Source organism: Aethalodelphis obliquidens, unplaced genomic scaffold (genome assembly GCF_003676395.1).
Source record: "Aethalodelphis obliquidens isolate GAN/ISIS:26980383/991018 unplaced genomic scaffold, ASM367639v1 scaffold40, whole genome shotgun sequence".
In the NCBI taxonomy this organism is placed as follows: Eukaryota; Metazoa; Chordata; class Mammalia; order Artiodactyla; family Delphinidae; genus Aethalodelphis; species Aethalodelphis obliquidens.
Window position 1 is genome coordinate 9,181,063 of NW_020837984.1, and position 26,804 is coordinate 9,207,866.

General features: G+C 39.1%; 1 protein-coding gene across 3 annotated transcripts in view; it reads left to right on the forward strand.

Moving 5' to 3' along the window:
* Positions 1 to 26,804, forward strand: part of UGP2 (UDP-glucose pyrophosphorylase 2) — a 55,221-nt gene that overhangs the window by 25,138 nt on the left and 3,279 nt on the right. For all 3 annotated transcript variants that reach the window (XM_027131820.1, XM_027131817.1, XM_027131819.1), the window contains exons 4-8: positions 20,695 to 20,880; positions 22,189 to 22,322; positions 23,033 to 23,330; positions 24,465 to 24,662; positions 25,212 to 25,454. In XM_027131820.1, coding sequence (XP_026987621.1) covers positions 20,695 to 20,880; positions 22,189 to 22,322; positions 23,033 to 23,330; positions 24,465 to 24,662; positions 25,212 to 25,454 — 1,059 coding nt within the window. The remainder of the gene's footprint in view (positions 1 to 20,694; positions 20,881 to 22,188; positions 22,323 to 23,032; positions 23,331 to 24,464; positions 24,663 to 25,211; positions 25,455 to 26,804) is intronic.

The following is a 26,804-nucleotide window of genomic DNA, read 5'->3' on the forward strand; positions in this document are numbered from 1 at the left end:
TATATGTAAAATAGGTAAAAACAAAGTCCTGCTGTAATATCGCAGGGAACTATATTCAGTACCTTATAATAACCTTTAATGGAAAAGAAACTGAAAAAGTGCATGCGTATATGTGTGTGTGTGTGTACATGTGATTGAATCACTTTGCTGTACACCTGAAACCAACACAACATTGTAAATCAACTACAATTAAAAAAAATAAGTTCAAGGTAAAAAAAAGATGCTTATTCTTGTTTTTGTTTATTCACTTGTGATAAACTTTATAAGGTTAATCAGCATTTTAGCTGTTAATAGCTTTTTTTTAATGTTAGGTTGATTAAGTTATAATTTACATACAGTAAAATTTATTCTTTTTAGTGTAAGTTTTCTGAGTTCAGAAACGCATACAGCTGTGTAACTACCATCATAATCAAGATATAGAACTTTTCCATTATCCCCAACAGTTTCCTTGTGCAGCTGTAGGGCTTGATTCCCACTTTACTTCTTTCCTTAAACACACAAGCTAAGCAAATACGTATCTTTCTAAAGTATTGCCTTTTCCTTCATTCAGAGTTCTCCAAAGAAGAGGTCAGTCTAGCCTCTACCCTCAGTTTTTTTTTTTTTTAAACATCTTTATTGGAGTATAATTGCTTTACAATGTTGTGTTAGTTTCTGCTGTATATTAAAGTGAATCAGCTATATGTATACATATATCCCCATATCTCCTCCTCAATTTTATATCTGGCCTTTCTTTTAGCCTTTGTTTTCCTCCACCTGCTCCTTTTTTTTTTTTTTTTTTTTTCGGTACGCGGGTCTCTCACTGTTGTGGCCTCTCCCGTTGCGGAGCACAGGCTCCGGACGCGCAGGCTCAGTGGCCATGGCTCACGGGCCCAGCCGCTCCGCGGCATGTGGGATCTTCCCGGACCGGGGCATGAACCCGTGTCTCCTGCATCGGCAGGCGGACTCTCAACCACTGCGCCACCAGGGAAGCTCCCTCCACCTGCTCTTTAATCTTCCGTAAAACTTTTTTTTAATAGCCTCTGGCCTTTCCCCCCTGCCCCACCTTCATTTCTCCAGGGCTGCTCCAACAGTGTGAATTATATAATTAAACTAACAATGTACACTGCTTTAATCACTTTAATCACACTGCTATTTAGTATCTTAGAGTTTAAAGCTAGTATGCAGCATAAATAGGATTTGATGTTAGAGACTTCAGTGTTATTTTTTAGGAAATTTAGGATTGTCACAGTTATTTTGAAGCATCTTTTGTCCACAGTTAGACTAACAGGAGGGTTGACTTATAGGGGAAATTTACGGTGATTTTAGTGAAGAGCTAGTCCTAGTCACATAAGCAGATTGGCTTTTGGACTTCCTATCTCTTCTGTTAGAATTCCTTTCCAACTCTGGTCATCACCCTTTGTCCTTTCTAATCCATACTGAAGTGGAATGTTCTTTGAAAACTACCACCCTAGCTGATAAGGATATGGGCCAAATGTCTCACAAGGTTGACTAATTTTATGATTTTAGCTCACTTCTATAAAGGGGTGATGAACATGTACCTGTTTGTAGTATTTGAATTTTTTTTTTTTTTACCATTTGTATATATTACTTTTGACTTTAACAGTTAAAAAAATATCGAAAAGTCTTTGAATTTCCTGGAGTGTGTATAAAAAAATTCTCAATTATTGTAAGGGTTAGGGAGCAGTTGGCACGTCTCTTCAGTTACCACCTACTTTGTAGGATCATTTGCCATCTGTAATCACTCTGTTTCTTGTTTTTGTCATTTAGGTTTTCTGTCAGTTCTTTTACTGTCTTCTCTAGTTTATCAGGTTTAAAGTATACAGTTGTAATAAGACTATTATGATTTTAAATCTCTTCAGCAATTTGGAAGTTGCTACAATTTTTTTCTTAATTTATTTATTTTATTATTATTTTTTGGCTGCATTTGGTCTTAGTTGCAGATCTTTGTTGAGGCATGCCGGCTCTTCGTTGTGATGCGTGGGCTTCTCTCTCGTTGTGGCGTGCCGGTTTTCTCTCTCTAGTTGTGATGCGCAGGCTCCAGAGCGCGTGGGCTCCAGGGCTTCTGGGCTCTGTAGTTTGTGGCACACGGGCTCTCTCCTTGAGGTGCACAAGCTCAGTAGTTGCGGCTCAAGGGCTTAGTTGCCCCACGGCATGTGGAATCTTAGTTCCCTGACCAGGGATCGAACCCGCGTACACTGCATTGGAAGGCAGATTCTTTACCACTGGACCACCAAGGAAGTCCTGGAAGTTGCTACAAGTTTTAATTGGGAGGGCAGTAAGTATGGGACCTTGAGAGGCAAAAATATTAAGGGTAAGAAACAAAATGCTATAGGTAGGTAAACACATGAGAACTGAATAAGTTAACAATTTACAATATGTGTTTAAATAAGCTTTTAATTTTAGAATAGTTCGATTTTTAGAAAAGTTGCAGAGATTCACTGTGTTTTTAACTAGAAACATTATCAAGCTATCTAAACTGATTTTTGTTACACGTATTCATTTTTAAACTTCCTGCTGAGTCAAAGGAAGCACAAAATAATTGCTAAAAATGCTTATGGAATGTTTCTTCCATGCTCAGAAAAAAAAAAGATAGCTGAGAAGAAACATAGAAATGCCAGAGGGGTACCTATAACTAGACTAAATATGGAAAAAGGCGGAAGTAAGCCATTAAACAAAGATTTCTTTTTATAGAAAGGCTTGTGAAAGACAAGTGTTTTCATTGTATATAGTCCTAAAGCCCTTGGGAGATTGGAAAGTTTTATATTATTTCAAAAGAGCATGAAACAAACACTATTCCAAAATTTTTTGTTTTTTAATGAAGCAAAGCATTAAGGATTTTTCATTTAAAAATTTCATAAAAACCTGGGTATGGGGCTTCCTTGGTGGCGCATTGGTTGAGAGTCCACCTGCCGATGCAGGGGACGCGGGTTCGTGCCCCGGTCTGGGAGGATCCCACATGCCGTGGAGCGGCTGGGCCCGTGAGCCATGGCCACTGAGCCTGCGCGTCCGGAGCCTGTGCTCCGCAACGGGAGAGGCCGCAGTGGTGAGAGGCCTGCGTACCGCAAAAAAAAACAAACAAAAAAAAACACCTGTGTATGTGCAGCTCTGTATTCTGTAGTTAATGCTTATTTTCAATGTTGGGGTGCTTATGTCAGATGTACTGAATCCTTTGTGTTTGTTATCTCATTTAATATTCACAACAGACCTGGAAGATAGGTGCTATTATTATGCTCATTTTAAAAAGAGGAAGCTGAAGTTCAGTTAGTAAGTCATCTAAAAGGAAGAGCCCTGGTATGAACCAGGTGGCAGGCTCCAAAGACCTGTTTCTTTCATATCCTTTAGTAACAATAATGGAGCTCTTCAAGGAGTACAGCCCTATTTTCATCTCTAGTGCACAGAATGGGGCCTACTTTATGTGCTTATCAGCAACAGTAGTAAGAGCAATAACAGCAGACATTTATTCTGCGCTGATGTGCCAAGCATGTTCTCAGCTTTCACATGCATTTCCTTACATGATCCTTAGATGAGTCTAGGAGCTCGCTGTTTTCTCTGTTTCACAATTGAAAGCTCTGAGACTGAGTGGTTTACTTAACTATTAAGTAAGTGGCAGAACCAGAATTTAGGCCCAGATCTGCCTGAGACCAGGCTCTTAACCACTCTGGTATGTTATAGAGCAATCACCAGTTGCCATCCATGTTTGAAAGGAACTTGAAAGTCCTTAAAGCGTGGCTTTTCCATCATTTCTCCACCTTTATTTGAGTAGAACTGTTGAGTAGGCTCCACTCCTTCCCATAGAGCTTCAGATATTCTTACTTGACTTTGAAGTTCTAACAGCAACACATTTAACAAATATTTATTAAATGGGTACTGTGGGGTAAGCATTTATCTAGGCATCAGAATACAAGTGAACAAGATAGACAAGGGCCTGACACTCAGTGGAGCTTCATTCTGATAGAAGAGAGAAAACATAAATGTGTAAAGAAATAAGATTATTTTAAAAGACTCATTTCCCATCGCTGCTGTGCTGGCCCAGGTTTACCTCAGCAGTCACATCTCTCTCCCTGGCTGAAGACAAGGGTCTCCTTTCCTCATTACTTTTACTCTACAAATTTATCAAATATCCACTATTTTAATTATTGGGAATGCAAAAATAAAGACAATCACTGCTCTTAAACACCTTACAACTCTGTGCAATGCTTCCCAACCTTTCCCATACACAGAAAATGAATGGGGTAAATACAAGAGGCTGTTTAAAGCTGGGAGGAGGGCTTTGGCCGCCTCAGGGTCTGTGTAGCTGCCTAGAGGGCTAAAGGAATAAACAACACAAGCATGCAATAGCAAACCAATTTTGAATTTTTGGTTTAGTGGGGAGATGTTTACACAAAGTTACATTTATAGTACAATGGGATAATAGCTATGAAGGTAGTTTCAGAGACAGTTCACTAACGCACTTCCATCCTAGAGCGATTAACTGGTGTTCTCCGTTTTCTTTGAATGCTTGGGTCTGCTCTTAATCATCCTAAGTTCTTCTCTTACTAAGTGGAGTGGTTTGTTCACCAAAACTTAATAGTGTTTGTTCCCAAACCTGTTCATACTAGTTATAGTTTTGTAATGACATAATGAAATTAAATTTTATGAATGAAATGGGCTTAAAAAATTTATTTCCATGAAAATTGAGTTGAATCCTTTGAGAAAGTTGGATAAAGATGAGTAGCCAAAAAGAAAAAAAGTATTGTTAAATTAGGTGAGGGCGAGATAAGTATGAATCTTCAGCACAAGATCTTGGTCCACTTTGAAGAAACGAAACTGGAAAATCACAGATGGTATCTTATTGGTGTGGTTTACATAAGTTGACAGAACTCTGGTCAGCAGATCCATACCATACCAAAAGAAAAGATCTCTGTGAACGATTGTACAAAAGTTGAAATATTTTATGTATCTAAAACTTTTTCATTGTTCTGTGTTTGAACTTGTTTTTTAAATCTACTGTCTACCTATCTAGAACGTTTTAGATAAGTGGGTTTCTGGTACACGTAGCAAGTATAGCAGGAAAGAGCAGTTGGGGAGTTGGAAAGTCCTAAGCAAGTTAGGGATGAAGAGGTGACATTAGAACTGAGTCTACACAAGGTAAGTAGGGACCGTGTCTGCAGTTCATTGTCGATTTGGAGGGATCCATTTGGCTGAACTAAGAAGATGCTGGAAAATATAGGAGATGAGAGGTTATATAGCAGGCTTTATATAGCAGGCTAGTTGGAATGTGTTTTTAGGAGGTAAGTGGAGGAGTGGCTCTCTCACTCTGAGTTACATAGGAGATTACGATTTGTTTGTTTTGTTTGTTTGTTTGTTTGTTTTTGCGGTATGCGGGCCTCCCACTGCTGTGGCCTCTCCCGCTGCGGGACGCGCAGGCTCAGCGGCCATGGCTCACGGGCCCAGCTGCTCCGCGGCATGTTGGATCTTCCCGGACCGGGGCACGAACCCGTGTCCCCTGCATCGGCAGGCGGACTCTCAACCACTGCGCCACCAGGGTAGCCCGGAAATTCCGATTTCTTATAGTTCTTGGTTCCCACTGAAGAAATGGCTACTTTTAATTTTTCCTGTTTTGTTTTTCTTTTTTCAACACCCTTTATCAGGGCTAGCTGACTTCTTGCAGTTTAGCTTCTATACACTAATGATGTGTATTGAGCAATTTTTTATAGTTTAAAATCTCTGATCTCATGATATTGAGCTATAATATTCTTAATCATATACTTGTTCAACAGGTATGTGAGAAATTACCTCATGCTCAGTGTCAATCATTAATATATTCCACCATTACAAAACCACCTCCCTATGTATACTGAATTCATTCTGCCTTCAGTGTACTTAACAGGTTTTTTTTTTTTCCAGTTTACCTGTAATGGCAGTGAGGTCAAGAATACACACTCCAGAGTTTTAAATCCCAGCTTCATTACTTCTTAGCCACGTAACATTCGGCAGGTTATTTAACTGCTTTAATCCCAGTCTCCTCACTCATAAAAAGTAGACATAATAAAAGTAAGATTTTAATGAGTATTATTGAGAATGCATATAAAGCATTTACTATGTGCCAGGCACTCTGATAAAGACTCAGTAAATGTTTATTATTGTTGTTATACGTTCAACAAATATTTACTAAGTACCTGTTAGATGTCAGGTGCTATCCTGGACACAGTGAAAACAACAGAATTGTATTAAGGTTACAGATGTTATTTCTTTTTTAAGTTCTGTAACTTTTCTTATTTAAATATTCTTTGTCTTTGGTTATGAATATATATTTATTTGTTATCAGTATATTTAATTTGATATCTATTTCATTTATGGTCATGAATACTTTAATTCTTTCTATGTATCTTATTTTTTGTAAAATATTCCACCAAGTAGGTGAGCCATACTTTACATCCCTGTAATTCTCTTGTATCAAATGTGTTGGTAGTTTGCAATTTTTGCTGTAATAGATAAAGCTCATCTATCTCTAGTGATTTTTTCTGATTGCAGAGATAAATTCTAGGAAATTCTTTAACTTTCTGGATTACAGGAAGTCTGTGCTCCTTAGTAGCTGTAAGACCAGTGAGGATAAGCAACATAATGTTCTCTGTTATGAAAATGATTAGCTGTACTGTTTTACGAGTTTTATTGAAGATCCACGTAGTGAAAGCTCCAGGGTGGTGTATGTAGATTGTCTTTAACCAGCAACTCCAACCATGTTTATAGATTTTTTTATCTACTAAACTCAAGATAGATGTGAAGCCTTGTTTCAGAGGACTATCTTAGCTATTAAAAGAATTGGGCACCCATTCTCATTTTGTGTGGACATTTAGGTATTTAAAGGATTTGTGTGTTCGTTGTGGGGTGTCAGGTTTAGTGAGCAGGGGAAGTTTTGCAGAGCGTTTTTGGCATTGGATCGTTAAAGCTCAGGTGAAATTGTAGGAAGGTTGATGGATGACCATTATAAGATTCTTTGATCATCTATCATTGGACGTGGCAAAAGTTGGGAATTCAAATGGTTTTTCTTAATTTTTTGATGGTAGGAGATAAGATAATGAATCTAACTCATCACTTGAAGGAAATATAGTAGTAAAAACAGTTGACAGAAGTGTGAGAGTTGGGAGTTTGGACAAGTGTATCAGTGTGTGTTACTTCTGGAAAGTCTCCTGTAGTTGGGCATGTAGGTTGACTCTTATTTTTTTCCTATTATAAAAACCCTGTAATGAATATACTTATATATAAATCCTTGCATCTCAGAATTATTTCTAAGAATAAATATTCAGAAATGGTGTTGTGTTCGGAGGATATAAAGTTTTTAAAGTTTCTTATTAGACATTTCAAATTCCTTTCCAGAAAGTATACCGGTTTGCAGTCCTAGTCACATTAATTTATTGGAGCAACAGCTATATTTTGAGTGCTAACTGTATATTAGTAGAGAACCATACTGATAAAGCCCTACCCTCATCTAGTTTTTAGTTTATAATCTAGTGGAGGTGTGGACAGTAAAAGATATGTAATGTAATTTCAAGTAGTGATAAGTGACATGAAAAAAAACAAAGGTAAGGATATAGGGAATGAGGGAGTAGAGGTAATATTTTAGAGAGGGTAGGCAGAGAAAGGAAAGACCTCTCTGAATTAGCATTGAGTAGAGACCTACAGTCTATTGTCAGTCTTGCTACATTTATTAAAGCATTGAGTATTATTGTTTTAAAAAATATTTGCCAGTTGAGATGAAAAATTTTAAAATTTTTATTTGATTATTAGGTTGAATTTTTTCTTTGGCTTATTTGCATTATGTTAGTTGTTTGTATTAATTTAATATGGAGCCATCCTTTTATTTGTAATAATTGGTCGTTGGACTTTGAATTGCTATGATCCTTACCTTTATGTAACAAAAAGGCACAGTATTCAAGTTTGGCTCCCCTGAGAGGGCAATATGAGACTTAAGATGAAAATAAGTGATTTTTATGATTCTAGCTCCTGATAGTTCTTTCTGAGATTTTTATTAAGGTTGACTTTAGTAACTGAGGTAGCAGATTGTAGTGAAGGATATTGTGCATGAGTTATTGGGTTGGTGCTGATGAGTGTAATTGTTTAGAAAGCAGTGTTGTTGCCAAGATTTCTGACTTTTTCTTTGAAAGGACCTGTTTACTTACTCCGTCTTACAAATTTTTGCTTTTGGACATGTGTGGACTCAGTGTATGAAAAGGACAGTTGATTTCCTCCACTACTGGAAAAATTACCCAGTTTTCCTGTCTGTAAGGTCTAGTTGACATGTAATTTAGAATAATTAAAATTAATTTAAAAAGAAACAAAGATGTGGGAGTTAATATCAATAGCTGGCACAATTAAAATATGTACTTGATTTGATAGTTTGTCTTGTGTTCTTATAATTTCTTAAGTGAAAGAAGACGAAAGAACTTTCTTAGGAAATGTACTTTTCCAGGCTTAGCTTATAATGTTTAGTATATGATCGTTCTGTTTGTTTCCTATCACAGAGGGATCATTTTATAATTACTACACTAATATTATGGCCTGTAAAAATGATTTTTTATGCAGCGCAAAGTCTTAGATTTAGGTTTTCTTTATCAGAATTGTATATAGTGTTGGCTAATTCAGTACTTTTTTTAAAATTAAAATAATGATGTTTGTAATCAGGTTTCTAATTAGTGATGACACCACTTTTGTTTGAAACTTAGTATTTAATAAGACAAGAAATAAGTTCCAGAGAATGGATTTCATTTATTAATAGCTGTTTGTTCCATTCATTTATTCACTTATTTACTCAACAAATATATGAGTGCCGCTAATGAGCATGACACATAATTAAAGGTGATAGATACGGTAGGGGGAGTACCATATGGCAGTTACTGCCTTCCTGGAGATACGGAGCACTGAACAGACAATTTGGAGACAGTGTAATAATTACTGATAGAAGCTGGTAGTACCTGAAGCAGGAAGTGGGGGCTTTGTCAGACTCCCTCCTGGTCATATGAGTGTCACAGAAAGCGATTTTGCTATGTGGTTCTCTGACACCTTGACAGGGTGTATATGTGTACCTGCACATATACACCCACACAAAAGACTAACTTTTTAAAAAATTCTTTTAATTGTGGTAAAATACACACAACATAAAATCTACCATCTTGACCATTTTTAAGTGTACACTTCAGTAGGGTTAAATATATTCCCATTGTTGTGCAACCAATCTCCAGAACTTTTTCATCTTGCAAAACCAAAACTCTATACCCATTAAACAACAACTCCCATTTCCCTCTTCCCCAAGCTCGTGGCAACCACCATTCGGCTTTCTGTCGCTATGAATTTGACTACTCTAGGTACCTCATATGAGTAGATAGAAGACTTTTTAATCTTAGGTTTTCCTTCTGTTGTTTTGAAAATTGCTGAGTTCTGCTACCAACTACACATCCTTGGTTTTGCTTTCTTGGATGAATAAGCGGGGATACAAAAGCCTGGGGGATTGTTCTGTGGCAGCATTGTTGCCAGCGGAACCGCAAGCTGACACGGCCTGAGGGAGCGCCTGCTCTCTGGCCATCCTGAGAAGTCATCAGGCAGCATGGAGCCAGGTTAGGAGGAGCAAAGTTTGGAAAGGCAGAGATATTATCAAAACCATAGAAGACCGTCTTAAACCAGGGTTTGGCAGACCTTTTCTGTAAAGGGTCAGATGACGAATATTTTAGGCTTTGTAGGCTGTGTAGTCTCTGTCACGATAGCTCACCTCAGCCATGGTAGCATAAAAGCAGCCATAGACGACATGTAAATTAGCGAGAGTGGCTGTGTTCCAGCAACACCCTGTGAAAACAGGTGGCAGGTCTGACTATCCCACAGGCTATAGTTTGTTTGGCCTCTGTCTTAAACTATCCTCAAGCTACACATAACTGGAGAGAGACGGGGTGGAACCCATACCTGGGAGATCACTGAGCTGGTTTGTGACCCGGAGCAGAGAGAGAAATTCAGTTTTATCAAATTTTTTTTGCCATATTTTATCAAATTTGTGCCATTGATTATAAGTTGTACCTTTTATGTAAAACTAAGAAAGAAAAAAAGTGCAACCCATTAATTTTCAGATCCCATTGGTTGTATGATGCATCCTGGTTTCAGAAATGTTCAAGTGTGGGGTGGGGTGGAGAGTGTGTCTGGATCAGTGATGTAGTGAAAGCACAGCCAGCACCTGTGTTCTTACTGTGGGCCACACATTTTGCTTAGCACTTCGCACATATTGTCTCATTTATCCTCATAACAGATCAATGAAGTAGATGAAAAAGACTTTGAACAGAAAAATAATTTGCCATAATAAGCAGTGGAACCTAGGATCCAAACCCAGGCAGCCTGGCTAAAAGCCTGTGCTCTCAGCTACTTTACTATCCTGCCTCATTCAGTTCTGGAGCAATCTTTTTGTCAAGTGATAAAATTCATGCTGGAATTGATGTAGTTTATTAAAATGATTTGAATCAGGTCATGGAGGAAACAGCAGCTACATCATTTCCCTTTAGCATGTCCTTGCAATTTCAGACATTTCTCAGGGCAGCCAGAGTACTGTTTTTCATCCATTATGTGCCTGCTGGTGCCCTCAAAGAGGAATTGTTATTTATGAACCTCTTCTGGAAATGTTTTTAAAATGATAAAGTTTCCAAGCCAAACAAAACTTGTGCTGGAAGAAAAGTCTTGGTGCTGTGTACACAGTAGTATCTGTGATGCCAGCCAGCACTTCTGGACCTGCTACTGCAGAGGAGAGTAAGCACCACATACACTGGCATTCATCCTCTTCTGCATCTGTGAGCGTTGCATCAAAGATGGTGCAATCCTGCATGAGTAAGGCAGACTTCACCGAAGATGACCTTACTGACTTTTGAAGATACAGAAAATGTACGAGCCATTGAGTTCTCGAAGTCTTGGAGAATTCTGGTGTTCGTAGCATAAGCCTGCATTCAACTGACAGAGCAAGCTGTGAGAGCTTGCCTTGGAGAGAGTTGAGGTTTTTAGTACTCAAGATCATCAAAAAAGAAAGTCAAAATTGAATGGCAGTTAAAGATGGCAGGCATCTCAAAGTCCATCTACAGTGTCAACTTCTAATTCAAGCCAAACAGAAGCCTTTTCATTGAAATTCAGTTTGGAGAGTTAGTTTATTTTTTGCTTTATTTGCATGTTAACTTTCACTGGGAAATAAACAGCATCTCTTATAAAGATTATTTTTATATGCTGTGAAATTTCCACAGTAGTGAAGTTTTGTTTTTTTGGGGGGATGGCATTGCACTTTCCTGAGAGTCCATTAACATCTGATTTTCACAAGTGACTGATAGCTCATAAAGCCTGAGAATCACTGCTCTGAACTGAGATGTGGAAGATGAAGAAAAGGCATTTGGTGAAGTGAGTTTGCATGAGGGGGAAAGTGCAGAGACTTGCAAGCAAGAGATGTGGCACATTAGAGAGCCCAACGCTGCATGTCCGTGGAGAACAGTGTGTAGGGAGAGTAGGAGAGCAGAGGAAAAAAGGGCCAAATCATTATGGACCTTGTATACCACGTCTTCTGTTTGGGATTCAATTCAGCTACATTTAGTAGAGAAACTCAAAATAATAGAGTAAATGTAGAGAGACACAATCCAGAGCTAGTATGGCAACCTGGTGGTTATCAGGAGCCTGCGCTTCTCTGTCTTGCCACTCTGCTATTTTCACCATATCTCCTTATGGTCCCCGGTGGCCACCTGAATGAACTCTAGTCATCGTGTCTTCGTTCCAAACAGCAGGAAGGGGGAAGAAGGGCACAACCTCTGCCCTTTCACAGAGACTTTCTGGAAATCTTTCAACTCACTTCCAGTTAATCACAGTGACCAGCACTTTGGCACAAATACCTGCTGCAAGGGAAGCTGGAAATGTGGTCTTTTTTGGGGAGTGATGATGTGCCCAGCTGACAATCAGGGTTCTGAAACAGAAGGGGAAAAATGATGTTGGGGTAGGCAGCTAATGATCTCTGCCATGCCATGTCATTGCTTTGTGAATGACGTAATCAGGAGAGAAACATCTTCAAATTTTATTTTCCAGAAGATCACCACCTGCAAGGTAGAGGGTGGGTTGGAGGGAGGTAAGGAGACCGTAGAGACCACTGCAGTAACATAGGTGAGAGGTGGGTGGGATGCCGGCTGTGACAACAGAGACAGTTTCCTGAGGCTGACAGGACTCGATCATTGATCAGATGTAAGCAAGCTCTTGGCTTGGCAGTTGGGTGTGTCTTGGTGCCGTAGAGACAGGAGCAGATTGCTGGAAAGAGGAGGTCTACTGAGAAGGGGCTTGAAAAGGAACAGGAAGAAAGAGGAGGAAAATAGAATGCGATGTTTCAGAAGTCAAGGAGGATAGAGCATTTCAAGATCTAGGGAGTGGTCAATTGTGTCAAATGCAGCTGAGAGCACGGTTAGAGAAGTACTGATGTTATGGATAGGATTTAGCAATTAGAAGGATGTTGATGACCTTGGTAAGAGCAGTTCATTGAACTATGGAGAAAACCAGATTGCAGCAGGTGAGCGAGTGAAAGGGAGGTGAGGAAGTAGAGGTGAGTGCAGCAACTTTTTCAAGAAGCTTTGCCTTTAAGAAGATGGAGAAAAGAGGGATGTGAGTATGGAAAGGGATGAGTGAGTGTATGCATTGCTGTTTTCTTTACTTTTTAGATGTCAAATATTTGAATTTGTTCATGCTGATGGAAAGGAATAGAGAAGGAGAGGTTGATGCTGAGACTGGAAGATTGATGAAACAGGGATCTTGAGATGGGCACTGGCAGAGAGATTGCCTTAGGGTGGGGGACAGCTCTTCCTGTGACGAGAAGGAAGGGGAAGCAGCAGAGGTGGAGATGCAGGGAGGTCCCGAGGATCTGATCTGGTGGCAGAAGGTTGAGGGCATTCCCCATAGAGGATGGCTTTATTTGCTCTATGAATAGCAGTTGAGCGTATCTTGGTGGCCGAGGGGGTGTTGGCAAGTGTGTTGGTGGAGTATGTGATAATGTACATGATTTGCCGGCTTTTCCTGAATGAGAAAACAAATCTCTGGATTAGGTATGATTTTTCTGTCATTAAATTAATTGGTAGGAGCTTTCAAATGACCCAGATTTTGGTCATTACCTTTAGAAATGTGAAGTAAAGAGACAATGTGAGCCTTGGTACACAAAGGCTGTGCAGTGAGGGTTTGGTGAATAACCTGATGTTCTTGGAACACTTCCTGTACATATGGAGCGTCATTTCAAACTCTTTTTTACTGTTACACAGCTCTTTTCTTTCAGGCAAACTTGCTTCTGTTGAAAAAAAAAATTTCGAATTGCAATAATCACACCCTTGTGAACCGTAACAGGGCAGCACTGTTAGCTTGTCTGGCACCGTCTCCAGGAATAGCACGAATATGCTACCAAGAACCAGGTTATACTGTTGCTAATGGGAACATGTCTCCATGACGGTGTGAGGAATTCAGCTTTTCTGATAACTGGAAAGTAAGTTGTGAGCAGACTTGGCAAGATACAGATCACGTTAGACAGTTTTTAAATGATCTTTTTAAAAATCTTTGTTTCTGCAGAAAAACTAGATTGACATTCTAGAGGGAAGAATGTTGTTTAAAGTATGTTCTTTCATAGATTGCCAACTACTTTCTTTTGTTCATTCCCCAGAGGAAGTTGGGTGTTTGACCCATGCTTTTCTCCCAGTGAGAAGAGAACATGAGTGGCCTCGTCTCCGCTGCGTATTTTGAGGGAGTCTCATGCGGTTTGCCCCACCTCACCTGTAGGGGTTGCCCTGCTGTATATTTACGTGCAGCAGAGGTCTTCTTAGAATATTGAATTCTATTCATGTCTGAATAGAGACATGAAAGAGAAACAGGGTGATCAGGATTGAAAGCACAAAGATAGCACTAGTCACTGACTAAAGTGATTCAATCAGAGTAATATCAAGGCCACATCCGGCAGTGCATGGTACTCCCTGTTGTCTCCCAACACCTTCCATCTTTGCCTGAGTGGATGTCTTTGTGCATTCTCCTGGGAGAGCTGAGGAGGAGAAAGTGGAGCACAGGTCTAATAATGTTTCTGTGACTAGGTGTGTCCAGCAAAACTTCAGCTGTTACCAAGCAACCTTCTAACACAGGTCCCCTTGGCTTGTGGAAATAAACCGAGCTCTGTGGGATTGCTTGGTGAGGTCCCTGGTGGAGGGTGTGGATAGCATCACCAACAGAGAGAACTTGTGTTGGCATGTAGGGTGATTTGTGTGATGGGAAGCTGAGCTTACCACCTAATTTAACCTGTAATAAGCTGTAGACCAAAAGTGTCCTGGCTTCCTGGACTCACACATTTGGTGCCTTTCTGTGTGTCTGTGTCTGCGTGTGGGAGTGTTGTGGGTGTAAGTCGAAACCTAAGTAAAAGTGGAGCCTTCGAACAGCAACACTAACTTGATGACTCTGGAAATCTTTCCCCTGGCTGTACCTTGTTACTTCACACCTTGTGACTTCTTCCCTTTCTCTCCATAGTCCTTTTCTTGTTAACAGTCAATTCCTCAGTGGTACTGGTATTTAATTAGCTAGCTGCTTTTAAGAATTAGATATAGCAAGGCAAGTAGGTGTTACTAAAAGCACCATCTAAAGAACCATGGTTCCTTGACATTTGTAGGGTGACTCCCTGCCCACTTAACTTGGGGTACAAGGTTCTAAATATGGCACTTCACAGAGAATTCTGGGCCCTAACCTGAATGGTAAACAAGTCTTTCTACTTGTGAGTTGCCTGGGCCTGTACCCAAAAGTCTTCATTAGCTCGGTTTTGGAATTTAGTGTTATGCTTGGATCAGCTTGTTTTATTTCACTCCAAATATTTGAAAAGTAATTCAGAAGTACATTTTAAATTTAAACTCAAGTTAAGATACCAGTCTTGGGAAGATTTGAATTAAAACTAAAAGTATACTTAATATACCTTTTGGCTGAAGGCCAAGTGGCCTAGTGTTAAAATCATTATGAGGCTGAGATCTTTTATTTATCACCATTATAGAATAAATTTGGGGGATACGAGAAAAAATTTGTTTAGCCTCCATAGACTCAGTCATAAGGAATTGTCTTCTTAAAGCATTCTAGTAAAATGCATGTTTTGAAGATTGTTTAGTGGGAACAAAATGTATTTTTTCTCTAAATACTTTATATTCTTTATGGTATGTGGATCAAAGATGTTTTATCATGAACATACATGACTTTGGAGGGTTTTTTTCTCTTGGTGAAACTTTAAGGCAACAAGGTTGACATTTGGTTTTTAATTCATCTGCACAGGAGGTGAAAAATCCCTATTAGTACTTTTTCTAAAAATGGTTCCTAAACCTCACTTTGTTTAATGCTGTGAGTGTTAGTATACCAAACAGTTCTTCAAAGAGTAGAATTAAGATATAATCCAGTTTACATTATTCTGCCTGATATTATTATTTAAATTTGTGTAAACATTTGTTGGCTCAAAAAGGAAATTATATTCTTCCTAAAGATATCTAATATACTCAAACGTTGTGTTTATGTGTTTGGTTGAATGTCTTGTGATGTGATGTCAGTGTCATTAAAGTGAAAGAAAAAAGATTGTATTGAACAAAGAAGGATTTTGGCAGAGTTTTATTAAAACGAATTGAAACATAATTCTCATCCCTCAGTTGATTTTTTTTTAACAGACCATCTAGAACTGCACATGCCACTAGCCATGTGTGTTGATTTACATTTAATATTAAATAAAAACTTCAGTTCCTCAGCTGCATTTAGCACTGTCTGGAGAGTGACAAGTGAAAAAAATGCCATACTATTGATCTTTTGACTACATACTTAAATTTCTTTTTACATTGTTTACATTTTTGTAAAGTTTTTGCCTTGAAATGACAGGCTGCCTATCCCTCAGAGATACTAGTAAATTCACAACTTAGGTGTTGAGCAGTGTCTGAAATCCCAAGCCCTGCCATTCTGTCCTGTTTTCATATGTATCCGAAAGATCAGCATTTTCTTAGATTTATACTTTTAGAACTGTGGTACACCTGTAGTTTTCATTCTTTTAATTCAAAGTTAAGAGAGTATTGTTACGTTCATTAAATTCAAATAAAGAGAATCCATTTTCTGATTTACTAAACTAAGACTTCAGAACATGTATTCTATTCCAGTTTTAATACCTGCAAATGGAATAAATAACTTATATAAGGCTCAATTTGCCATAGAATTTGCCAACCTGTACCTGTATTCCAGTTCTTCATATCAATCCTGCCTTCTGTCAGATCTGTTGCATACACACACATCAACTTTATTAAATAAAAACATGTTTCTGGAAAAACCTGCATTAATTTGGAATCTTCTCAAACGTATAAGCCACTTTAAAAAAAGAATGCTAAATAAACCTTGAGGACATTGTGCTAAGTGAAATAAGTCAGTCACAAAAAGACAAATATTGTATGATTCTACTTGTCTGAGGCACCCAGAGTAATCAAACTCATGGAGACAGAAAGTAGAAGGGTGATCACCAGGGGCTGGGGAAAGGAGGGAGTGGGGAGTTGTCTTCTAATGAGTATAGCTCCAGTTTTGCAAGATGAAAGAGTTCTGGAGATTGGCTGCACAATAATGTGAATGTACTCAATACTACTCAACTGTACACTGAAAAATGGTTAAGATGGCAAATTTTATGCTATACATATTTACTACAGTTTTAAAAAAAAAGAATGTTATAAATTATAAAGCTGGTTCTCCGACTTAAGGTTTTCTTTGAGAGTGTCTTGGCTCTTCCTGGCCCTTTGTGTTTTCATACATACATTAAATTGGCTTGTCAGTTACCACACAAAAAACTCTTGAGATTTTTATTAGGATTGCATTGATCAGTTTGGGGAGAATTAACATCTTTACATTAGCAAGTCTTCTAATTTACAAACATGATAAATAAATCCCTGAATTTAGTTAAGTCTTTTAATTTTTCTCAAAAATGTGTTGTGTATAATCTTACGTATCTTTTGTTAGATTTACTGCTAGATATTTGCTATTTGCTATTTTTGATGGTTTTATTATAAAAGACACTTTAAATCAATTTTATTTTGTAATTTTTTTACATATAGAAGCAGTTAATTTTTTACCACCTTTAAACATTTTAAAGCATACAATTCAGTATTGTTAAGTGCATTCATATTGTTGTGCAACCAACCTCCGTAACTCTTTGGTCTTGCAAAACTAAAACTCTCAACCCATTAAACAGCAACTCCCTGTTCCTGTTAATCATCCTGCTACTTTCTGTCTCTGAATCTGACTGTTTTAGGTGCCTCATGTAAGTAGAATCATACAAGTATTTGTCTTTTTGTGACTGGCTTATTTCACTTAATATAATGTCTTCAAGGTTCATCCATGTTGTGGTATGTATCAGAACTTCCTAACTTTTTAAGGCTGAAAAGTATTCCATGTGTGTATATACCACATTTTTTTTAATCCATTCATCTGTTGATGGACATTTGAGTTGCTTCCATTTTTGGCTATTGTGAATACTGCTGCTAAGAAGGTGAGTATACAAACATCTCTTGAGAGTCTGCCTTCAATTCTTTGGGGATATACCCAGAAGTGGAATTGCTGGATCATATGATAATTCTATTTTTAATTTCTTGGGAACCACCATATTTTTTTCCTTAACAGGTGCACCATTTTACATTCCCACCAACAGTGCACAAGGGCTCCAAAAGCAGTGGCTTTTTTTTTTTTTTTAATTTTTGGCTGCGTTGGATCTTTGTTGCTGTGCGCGGGCTTTCTCTAGTTGCGGCGAGTCAGGGCTACTCTTTGTTGCGGTGCGCGGGCTTCTCATTGCGGTGGCTTCTCTTGTTGTGGAGCACAGGCTCTAGGCGCGCAGGCTTCAGTAGTTGTGGCACGTGGGCTCACCAGTTGTGGCTCACCAGCTCTAGAGCTCAGGCTCAGTAGTTGTGGCGCACGGGCTTAGTTGCTTGGCGGCATGTGGGATCTTCCTGGACCAGGGCTCGAACCCATATCCCCTGCATTGGCAGGCAGATTCTTAACAAATTCTTGACCAGGGAAGTCCCTAAAAGCAGTGTTTTTTGTTGTTTTTTTTAATACTGACCATGTATCTTCAATGTTGCTATGCTTACATTATCCTAACAATTTATTTGTGAGGTCTTTGGATTTTTCTACATGTAAAATCATATCATCTGTGAATAATGACAATTTTGTCTCTCAGTGGATATGTAAACTGAATACTACATGGCAGTGAAAAGTGAATGTATTATAGCTACATGCATTAATGTGAATAATTCTTAAAACATAACATTGAATTAAAGAAGCAAGTCACGAGGATACTTTATAGTATGATTCAACTCATTTAAAAGTTTAGAGACAAATAAAATTAAGTAAAATATTGTTATCATTACGAATGCATACATAGGTGGTAAAACTACAGGGAGCAAAGTCAAGGTGGTTGTTACCACTAGGGGTGGAAGAGGAATATGATCAGGGACAAATGCATGCAGGCTTCTACGCTATGGCAGTATTCTTTTTAAATTTAGGTTATTCTTTCTACCTTGTATGTGTATTTTATAAACTTTTGTATGTGTGATATTTCACAATCAAAGTATTTTTAGGTGAAATTGGAAAACATAGGCCTGTCTCACCATATGTAGAAAAAAAATTTGCTCTGTGTATTCTGTTTTCTTTTTAAAGTGTATTCAAAGAAACATTAAATAGGTAAAAATATTTCCGTACTAAAACAGTTTTTCCTAAAATGAATACATGAACTAGGGGTTTTCAGTTAAATTGATTTTCACACCGTTGTGAGGCTTCTGTAAATATCAGACTCTTTTCTGGGAAGTCAGAAGTAACCGCTAGGGACTTGCCTCGTGGCGCAGTGGTTAAGAATCCGCCTGCCAATGCAGGGGACATGGGTTCGAGCCCTGGTCCGGGAGGATCGCACATGCCGCGGAGCAATTAAGCCTGTGCGCCACAACTACTGAGCCTATGCTTTAGAGTCCTTGAGCCACAGCTACTGAGCCCCGTGCACTGCAACTACTGAGCCCACGTGCTGCAACTACTGAAGCCTGTGTGCCTAAAGCCCATGCTTCACAACAAGAGAAGCCACTGCGATGAGAAGCCCGTGCACTGCAAACAAGAGTAGCCCCCACTCGCCACAACTAGAGAAAGCCCACGCGCAGCAACGAAGACCCAACACAGCCAATTAAAAAAACAAAAAAACAAAAAAACTGCTAAATGGAAATGGAAATTCTTGGCTTTTAAAAGATAATTGGAAAATAATTGGCTTGGTCCCATTTGCTAACAACTTTTTTTTTTTTTTTGCGGTACGCGGGCCTCTCACTGTTGTGGCCTCTCCCGTTGCTGAGCACAGGCTCCAGACGTGCAGGCTCAGCGGCCATGGCTCACGGGCCCAGCCGCTCCGCGGTATGTGGGATCGTCCCGGACTGGGGCACGAACCCGTGTTCCCTGCATCGGCAGGCGGACTCCCAACCACTGCGCCACCAGGGAAACCCGCTAATGACTCTTTTGAGTAGATATAATGTGCCTAAGAAATTCTCAATAATAGATACTTGAAGTGTGTGGCCAGGAATCCACATTTGACATGTTTGTATTTTTGACCAAGTATAAAGGGATTTTTGCCTTCACAGCCTAATCACTGAAATGTGAGCCCATCAACTCCTTTTCCAATCATAGACTTTATTCATCATACACACACACATACACACACACACCATCACACACACCTACATGTAGTAGAACATGAAAACAGCAAAGTGTATGATAGGGTTTTATTTTTTCAGTCCCCTCAAGTGTTATCTATCCTCCACCATCATGTAACCAAAGAGTACATTTGATGACTTATTTCATTAAAGAAAAATAACAACAAATGTTCTTCTGTAAATGGATAGAAAATATACTGTGATCTTTTTAAAAACTTTCATTCTTGTTATAAGATGTTTAGACTTGCTTGTGCCTCTTCTTTAAACAGAAGAACTTGAGCTTCCACTGTGTCATTGTTCCTTCCCTGTGAGGGATGAATCAAAGGTGAAGGTTCTATGCTCATTTCGAACTTGTTTTACTGTTTACACAACTCATTTTCTTTCAGACAAACTTGCTTTTGTTAAAAAAATTAAAAAAAAAAGACTTTCAGATTGCAATAATCACACCCTTGTGAACCATAATAGAGCAGGTACTGTTAGCTTGTTTTGAGTATTTGGCACTGTCTCCAGGAATAGCATGAATATATTACCAAGAACTGTGTGATCGTATATATACTTCTCCAGAACTGAAGTAGATTCATAGTGTACCAGAAATAGTCACAGATTTGATGAGTTTTGTGCACCCTATTTGCTATGTTGATGCAAATTGAGAATTCTGAGTTTTTGAAGGTAGTCCACGAGACTTGGGTGTTCTCACCAGCCAGACAAATATTTGTAGACTGTAACTTTTCCCCCTCTTGTACTCCATTGTACTGTAAATGAACTGCTGAACTACTTCTCTGTGGAAGGGAAGTTGCCGATGAGAACTTGATTTTGAACCAGAAGGGCCCTGGACATTAAAGGAAATGTAGTTGAAACTTTCTACAGAGAAAGCAGACCTCTTTAAGGAAGCATGGAAATAACCTTGGTATTGATTTGGTTTAACCTTTTATAAAGCTGTTTGAATTATTCTATAATTTTTTTTTTTTAATTTCAGATTCAACCCTATGAGAAGATAAAGGCCAGGGGCTTACCTGATAACATATCTTCTGTGCTGAACAAGCTGGTGGTGGTGAAACTCAATGGTGGTTTGGGAACCAGCATGGGCTGCAAAGGCCCGAAGAGTCTGATTGGTGTGAGGAATGAGAATACCTTTCTGGATCTGACCGTTCAGCAAATCGAAGTGAGTAGTAGCTGTTAGCCTTTCTCACGAGCTAACAAAATCATTTTTAGTTTTTAGGGTATTGTAAATGTTACCTTATAAAATAACAGACGTAGATTTGAACTAGTCAAGGAGCTTGCTACCTTTAGTCTCTTTATTAGTGTATAGAAAAGGTTTGGTGTTCTAAGAGCAAAGCCTTAGGGTGATGTAAAAGCTTTTGATCTTTAAATAGCATTTGTGGCGCTGAAATCTCTGGATCTCTTCGGATTCTCCTTTCATTTCCCCACCTCTCTCCCCGCTGTCTGTCTTCTGGTAGCCTTCATCACAGCTGGGATGATCTGGCTTTATTAACCTCTTTTGGGAGGCTGGGGAAAATTTCATGTATCTGGTTGGGCACCGTGGATGCTAAGAACTGTTGTTGGCGTCTCTCTTGATCATAGTCCATAAAGTCATTAATCATAGACCATAAGCTCTTCAGGGGCAGTGGCCCTATCTTTTTCATCTCTTTATCCCTAGTGTCTCATACGGTGCCATCAACCACAATAATAGTGGCTAACGTTTATCCAGCACTTACTGTACACCAAGTGTTATTCTGAGCTCTTTACATGAATTGACTCATTTGTTCCTCTCCACAACTCTGTGAGATAAGCACTATTATCATCCCCATTTTACAGATGAGGAAACCAAGACACAGAGAGGTTGATTTACTTGCCCAAGTTTCCCTAGCTAGTTAGTAAGTGCAGAATCAAACTCTGAACATAGGACAGTCTGACTTCTAATATCGTATTTTCTTCTCACTCTGTTGCCTCTTAGCTCTTTCTAGAGATGGAAAAGATTTCAGTTGGGGTGAAATTACAGTTCTTAACATGAATCCTGAGAATAGGGAGACGTGTCTTTGTAACATTTGTATTTTCATCTCCACAGTGCTTTGGACACAGAGTAAATGCTTAGTCTGTGTTTGCCCATCCAGCAAGGCCATAGGGCATTGTGGCTGGGCACACAGCTGCAGAGTCAGACTGCGGGGGTGAGGGGGGCGGTGTCCTTGTTCTGCCACCGACCTGCCACCTCTCTGGGCCTCAGTTTAGCCATCCATAAAATGCAGACAGTAGTTTCTATCTCATAGGGTTGTGACTTAATGAGCAAGTACATGGTGAATTGATTAGCAAAATGTCTTATGCTAAATAGTTACATTTTATTGCAAATCTATATATTTTACTACTTATAGATGATATTTTGGACATCTTGTGATTAACCACGGAGAGTTAATTTTACACTTTGAAGCAAAAGAAAAGTAAGTCTGGGTAGTCTGATTGTCGTTTTCTTCCCTAGCATTTGAACAAAACCTACAATACAGATGTTCCTCTTGTTCTAATGAACTCTTTTAACACGGATGAAGATACAAAAAAAATACTACAGAAGTATAATCACTGTCGTGTGAAAATCTACACTTTTAATCAAAGCAGGTACAAGGAGTAAAAGAATTAACTCTGGGGGATGTTATTCCTGGGAAAGAAGGACTTCTTTGTTTTGTTTAAACAGAGCAGCCTCAAGATGTACAAGTGCCAAAGACTGCAAGTGTTTAATGCCTTTAAAAGCTGAACATTTGTTAATAGATATGTGATAGTTGCAATCACTCTGGTTATGTAACTTGGACTTCTTAAAAGAGAATCTGCCTGAGATTCTGGTTCTCGCCAGTGGTAGGAAGCAGACATCCCTGAGTACTAACCTGCTGTTGATTTTCTGCGAAAGTACTAACCTGCTATTGATTTTCTGAATATATCTGTTGGTGAGAATGGACACCATTTCCCAAATAGGTTTTCAAGGAAAAGAACAATCTCACCACCAAATAAGTTTGAGAAAATTTACTTAATATGTCTCTCCTCTCTTAAGAAGTCATAAAATATATTAATGTCTTAAAAATATGGGGTGTCCTCCCATCTGCATGACCATGGAATACTTTTCTTTTTGCAGCAAATATTACTATCTAGGAAGCTGATTTTTTGGGTCAACACAGATAATGAGAGATTTTCTTAAATGGATTCACTTATGATTAAATTACTACTGATAGACTGAAAGGGAGGGAAGTTTTATTTAACTTTAAATGCATTATTTTACTTGAAGGTCTGGAATGCTCTAAAGAGTTGATACTGAAAAAGAACTTTTTCTTTTTAAGGTACCCGAGGATTAATAAAGAATCTTTACTACCTGTAGCAAAGAATGTATCGTTCTCAGGGGAAAATACAGAAGCCTGGTACCCTCCGGGTCATGGAGATATTTACGCCAGTTTCTACAACTCTGGTTTGCTCGATACCTTTATAGGAGAAGGCAAAGAGTATATTTTTGTGTCCAACATAGATAATCTGGGTGCCACCGTGGATCTTTATATTCTTAATCATCTAATGAACCCACCCAATGGAAAACCTTGTGAATTTGTCATGGAAGTCACAAATAAAACACGTGCAGATGTAAAGGTAAATACTGAGAGGAAGCAGTTTGGGGATTCACATCTTCACATTTCATAGTTCAAACTTTTTATTGGAAAGTTTCTGTGTTTAGAAACTTGATAACATCATTGTAAGCCAAAGTGGGATAGTACTCTAGAGTACCCTAAGTTCCATCTGATATAAGTGTGTATATAAATTCAGGTTTAATAGTAGTAAAATCATCTTTACTTTTTGAATAATCTGTATGGGCAATTTTAACTGAAAACAATTCCACATATATTTATAGGATAATCTGAAACATATGTGAAAACACTTTCAGTAACTTTGTTCAAACCATTAATATTCTTCTAGTTTGGTGCTTAAGTGTTTTTTATTTAATTATTCCTTTAATGAAAATTTACTATTTCTATAATATGTATTTCTCTCTGTATATTTTTTTTATCACTGTAATATCTGTTGTTGTAAAAAAAGAAAGCAGTTTGATACAAAGCAAAAATTTGTTTTTTTCACTTTGCATGTTTAGTTGTGATGACACTTGGCCTTTGATGGAATGGTACACAAGGTTTTCTCCTCACCCTCAGGGAGTAAGAAAAGTGGGCAATGTGTGAATACTAATATGGTTGGTCCCGGGGCTGGGTTCTATGCCTCTTGCAAATGACCCCTTCACACATGAGTAGACGTCCCTTCCCTCTTCCCACACTGCCATGGCCTCTAGGCTAAGGCCACTCAGAGGTACCTTCCCCTCCACTTGTGCCTGTCTTGACTTTACTCCCCTTATCTTAGAGGTAGTCAGAGCAGGGTTGTGAGGTGGTAGGATCGGTTGTTTGGTAATGGTCTGTGGTTTGAGAATAAGAGGAATGTCTGTTCTTGTAGGAGATCTTTGGAAAGTGAGGAAGACTCTGATGTACTCCCCAGGGCTTTTATTGTGGACAAGAGGGCGTGTATACAGTATAAGATGACAGACAACCTGAATTATTTTCTTTGGTTCTACTTTAATACATGTGTTGCTTTGTATCACAGATCAAATCACTGCCAATGCTTTTTATTTCTGGGGCATTTTGTCACGAGTGTCTTTTCTATATCGTTCGTAGACTGTAAACAATGTAGTACGGCTGTAACTGGGAGAGATGTGGAGGCACTCACTCTTCTCTGCCTTTCTAGGGTGGAACACTCACTCAGTATGAAGGCAAATTGAGACTGGTGGAAATTGCTCAAGTGCCAAAAGCACATGTTGATGAGTTCAAATCTGTATCAAAATTCAAAATATTTAATACAAACAACCTATGGATCTCTCTTGCAGCAGTTAAAAGACTGCAGGAGCAGAATGCTATTGACATGGAAATCATTGTAAATCCAAAGGTAAGCCAAAGTTGCAGGCCATCAGACTCCCTGGTTCTGATCACAGCATGCTACACACAGACCCACTGCCCACTCCCTCTGGCCCATCTATTCCATGGGTCACTGCTTTTCGCCTAGTTAGCTTCTTCAGTTCCTGGCCCTGTCTTTCAGAGTCGACACCCATCCCTTTAGTGTGCCAGACAAGCCATGGTGCCCTTACTTGACCCTGGGCTGTGGCAGTGGCAAGAGCACTGGGCCCAAAAGTAAAGGGCCCACCTCAGTCCTGTTGCTCTGGTACTGATAGGCCTTTCGGTCACAGGCATCTGTGTGGGTTTTCTGAACCTTCGGTTCTTTCTCATAAAATAGAAATGTTACTGAGAAGAGTTATGAAGCTGAAAAAGATCACATATATATAAGCATCTGGCGTATGGTAGGGGCTTGAGAAATGTCAGTTCTCAAAATTCTGTTTTCTTCAATGGATCTCTGAAACCACTCCCCAAGTATTAGCTAGCCCATGTGGAACTAAGTTGCTGAAATCTCTGTTTCTCTCTCCTGCTCCCTTTCTTACAGACTTTGGATGGAGGCCTGAATGTCATTCAGTTGGAAACTGCAGTAGGGGCTGCCATTAAAAGTTTTGAGAACTCTCTAGGTATTAATGTTCCTAGGAGCCGTTTTCTGCCTGTCAAAACCACATCAGATCTCTTGCTTGTGATGTCAAACCTCTACAGCCTTAATGCAGGATCTCTGACAATGAGTGAAAAGCGGGAATTTCCTACAGTGCCCTTGGTTAAATTAGGCAGTTCTTTTACAAAGGTACGTAATTATAAAGATGATATACGTGTAGATTTGTATTTCTTAAATGTGTAATTATAAAGATACGATACACGTGTGAATTGGAATCTAATTACAGTCTTTGCTGCTGATCTATCATATTCCTCCATCTCTATTGTCTTTTAAAGGGAATCAATCATAGAAGGTGAAAATGTAACTCATTTTTTAACCAACTGCTATAGAGTAGAAAAGAATGTTTACATTTTAAGACATTTTATCTTATGTCTCGTTTAAGACCATTACTGTTTTCATCAGTGAGAGAATGTTAATTCTAGTTTCACAAAACGTATTGAGCCTCTACCATGTGTAAGGCAGTGTTCTAGGTGCCAGGTATTTAGCAGTAAATGAAACAGACTAAAATCTTTGCCTTCCTGAATATTCTAGTGGGGAAGGATGATAATAAGCAAGTAAGACAAATGTATAGTACGTTGAATGATGGAAAATGCTAAATAAAGCAGGAGTAGGGAATGTGTGGGTGTGGCAGTGGTGGTGTCATTTTACATTGGGTAGCCAGAGGGCCTCACTGAGAAATTGAGTACACCATGCAGGTATCTGGGGCAAAAAGCATTCTAGGCAGGAGGAATAGCAAGTATAGTAAAACCGACCCTAACATGATAAGTGGACTCCAAAAAATTTAATCACATAAAATGCTGTGAGGTTAATGAAGTGACAGGGTGAGCTTTTGTGGCTGGCCTATAGAGTCCTGCTATGCAAGTCTATTCTAGTCCTGGTTGTGGTTTAGTGTCACCTGGTGTGGATGTGTGTACTTGCCCTTATATGTTCGGGGCTATCATTCTGGGTCTTGTGGCTGGGCTAGAATTTCCAAGATAGCATCAGGCATTTTAGAAGTCTCCCTGGTCTTTCGTGCCTCCCTCATCTGCCGGGTTGGGCTGGGAAAATCCTGGTGCTACAAGGACCCACCATCTGCCCACATCCTGAGGTAAGATTCCTAATCATTTTCCACCTAACCTCATCTTCCCTTCCTACTCTTTCTAGCCTCTTCCATACCCTGCAGGAGATAAGAACTTTAGCTGCCTCAATTTGAGAACAGGGGCTGAGTGGGCAATGGCTACTTGCTCTGAGGAAGAACATGTCTTACGGACACTAGAGCACAGTGAGCAAGTGAGGGATGGGGGTGGGAGATAGTTGGTCAGAGAGATGACAGGCCAGATTGTGTAGAACCTTGTAATTGAATATTGGGAGTGTGGCTTTTTTTTTTTTTTTTTCTGGGGGATGAGAAGCCATTGGAGAGTGTGAGCTGAGGGGTCAAGTTGACCAATCTGGTGGGCAAGGGTAGAATCAGGGAAACAAGGGAATAGGCTGTTGCTGGAA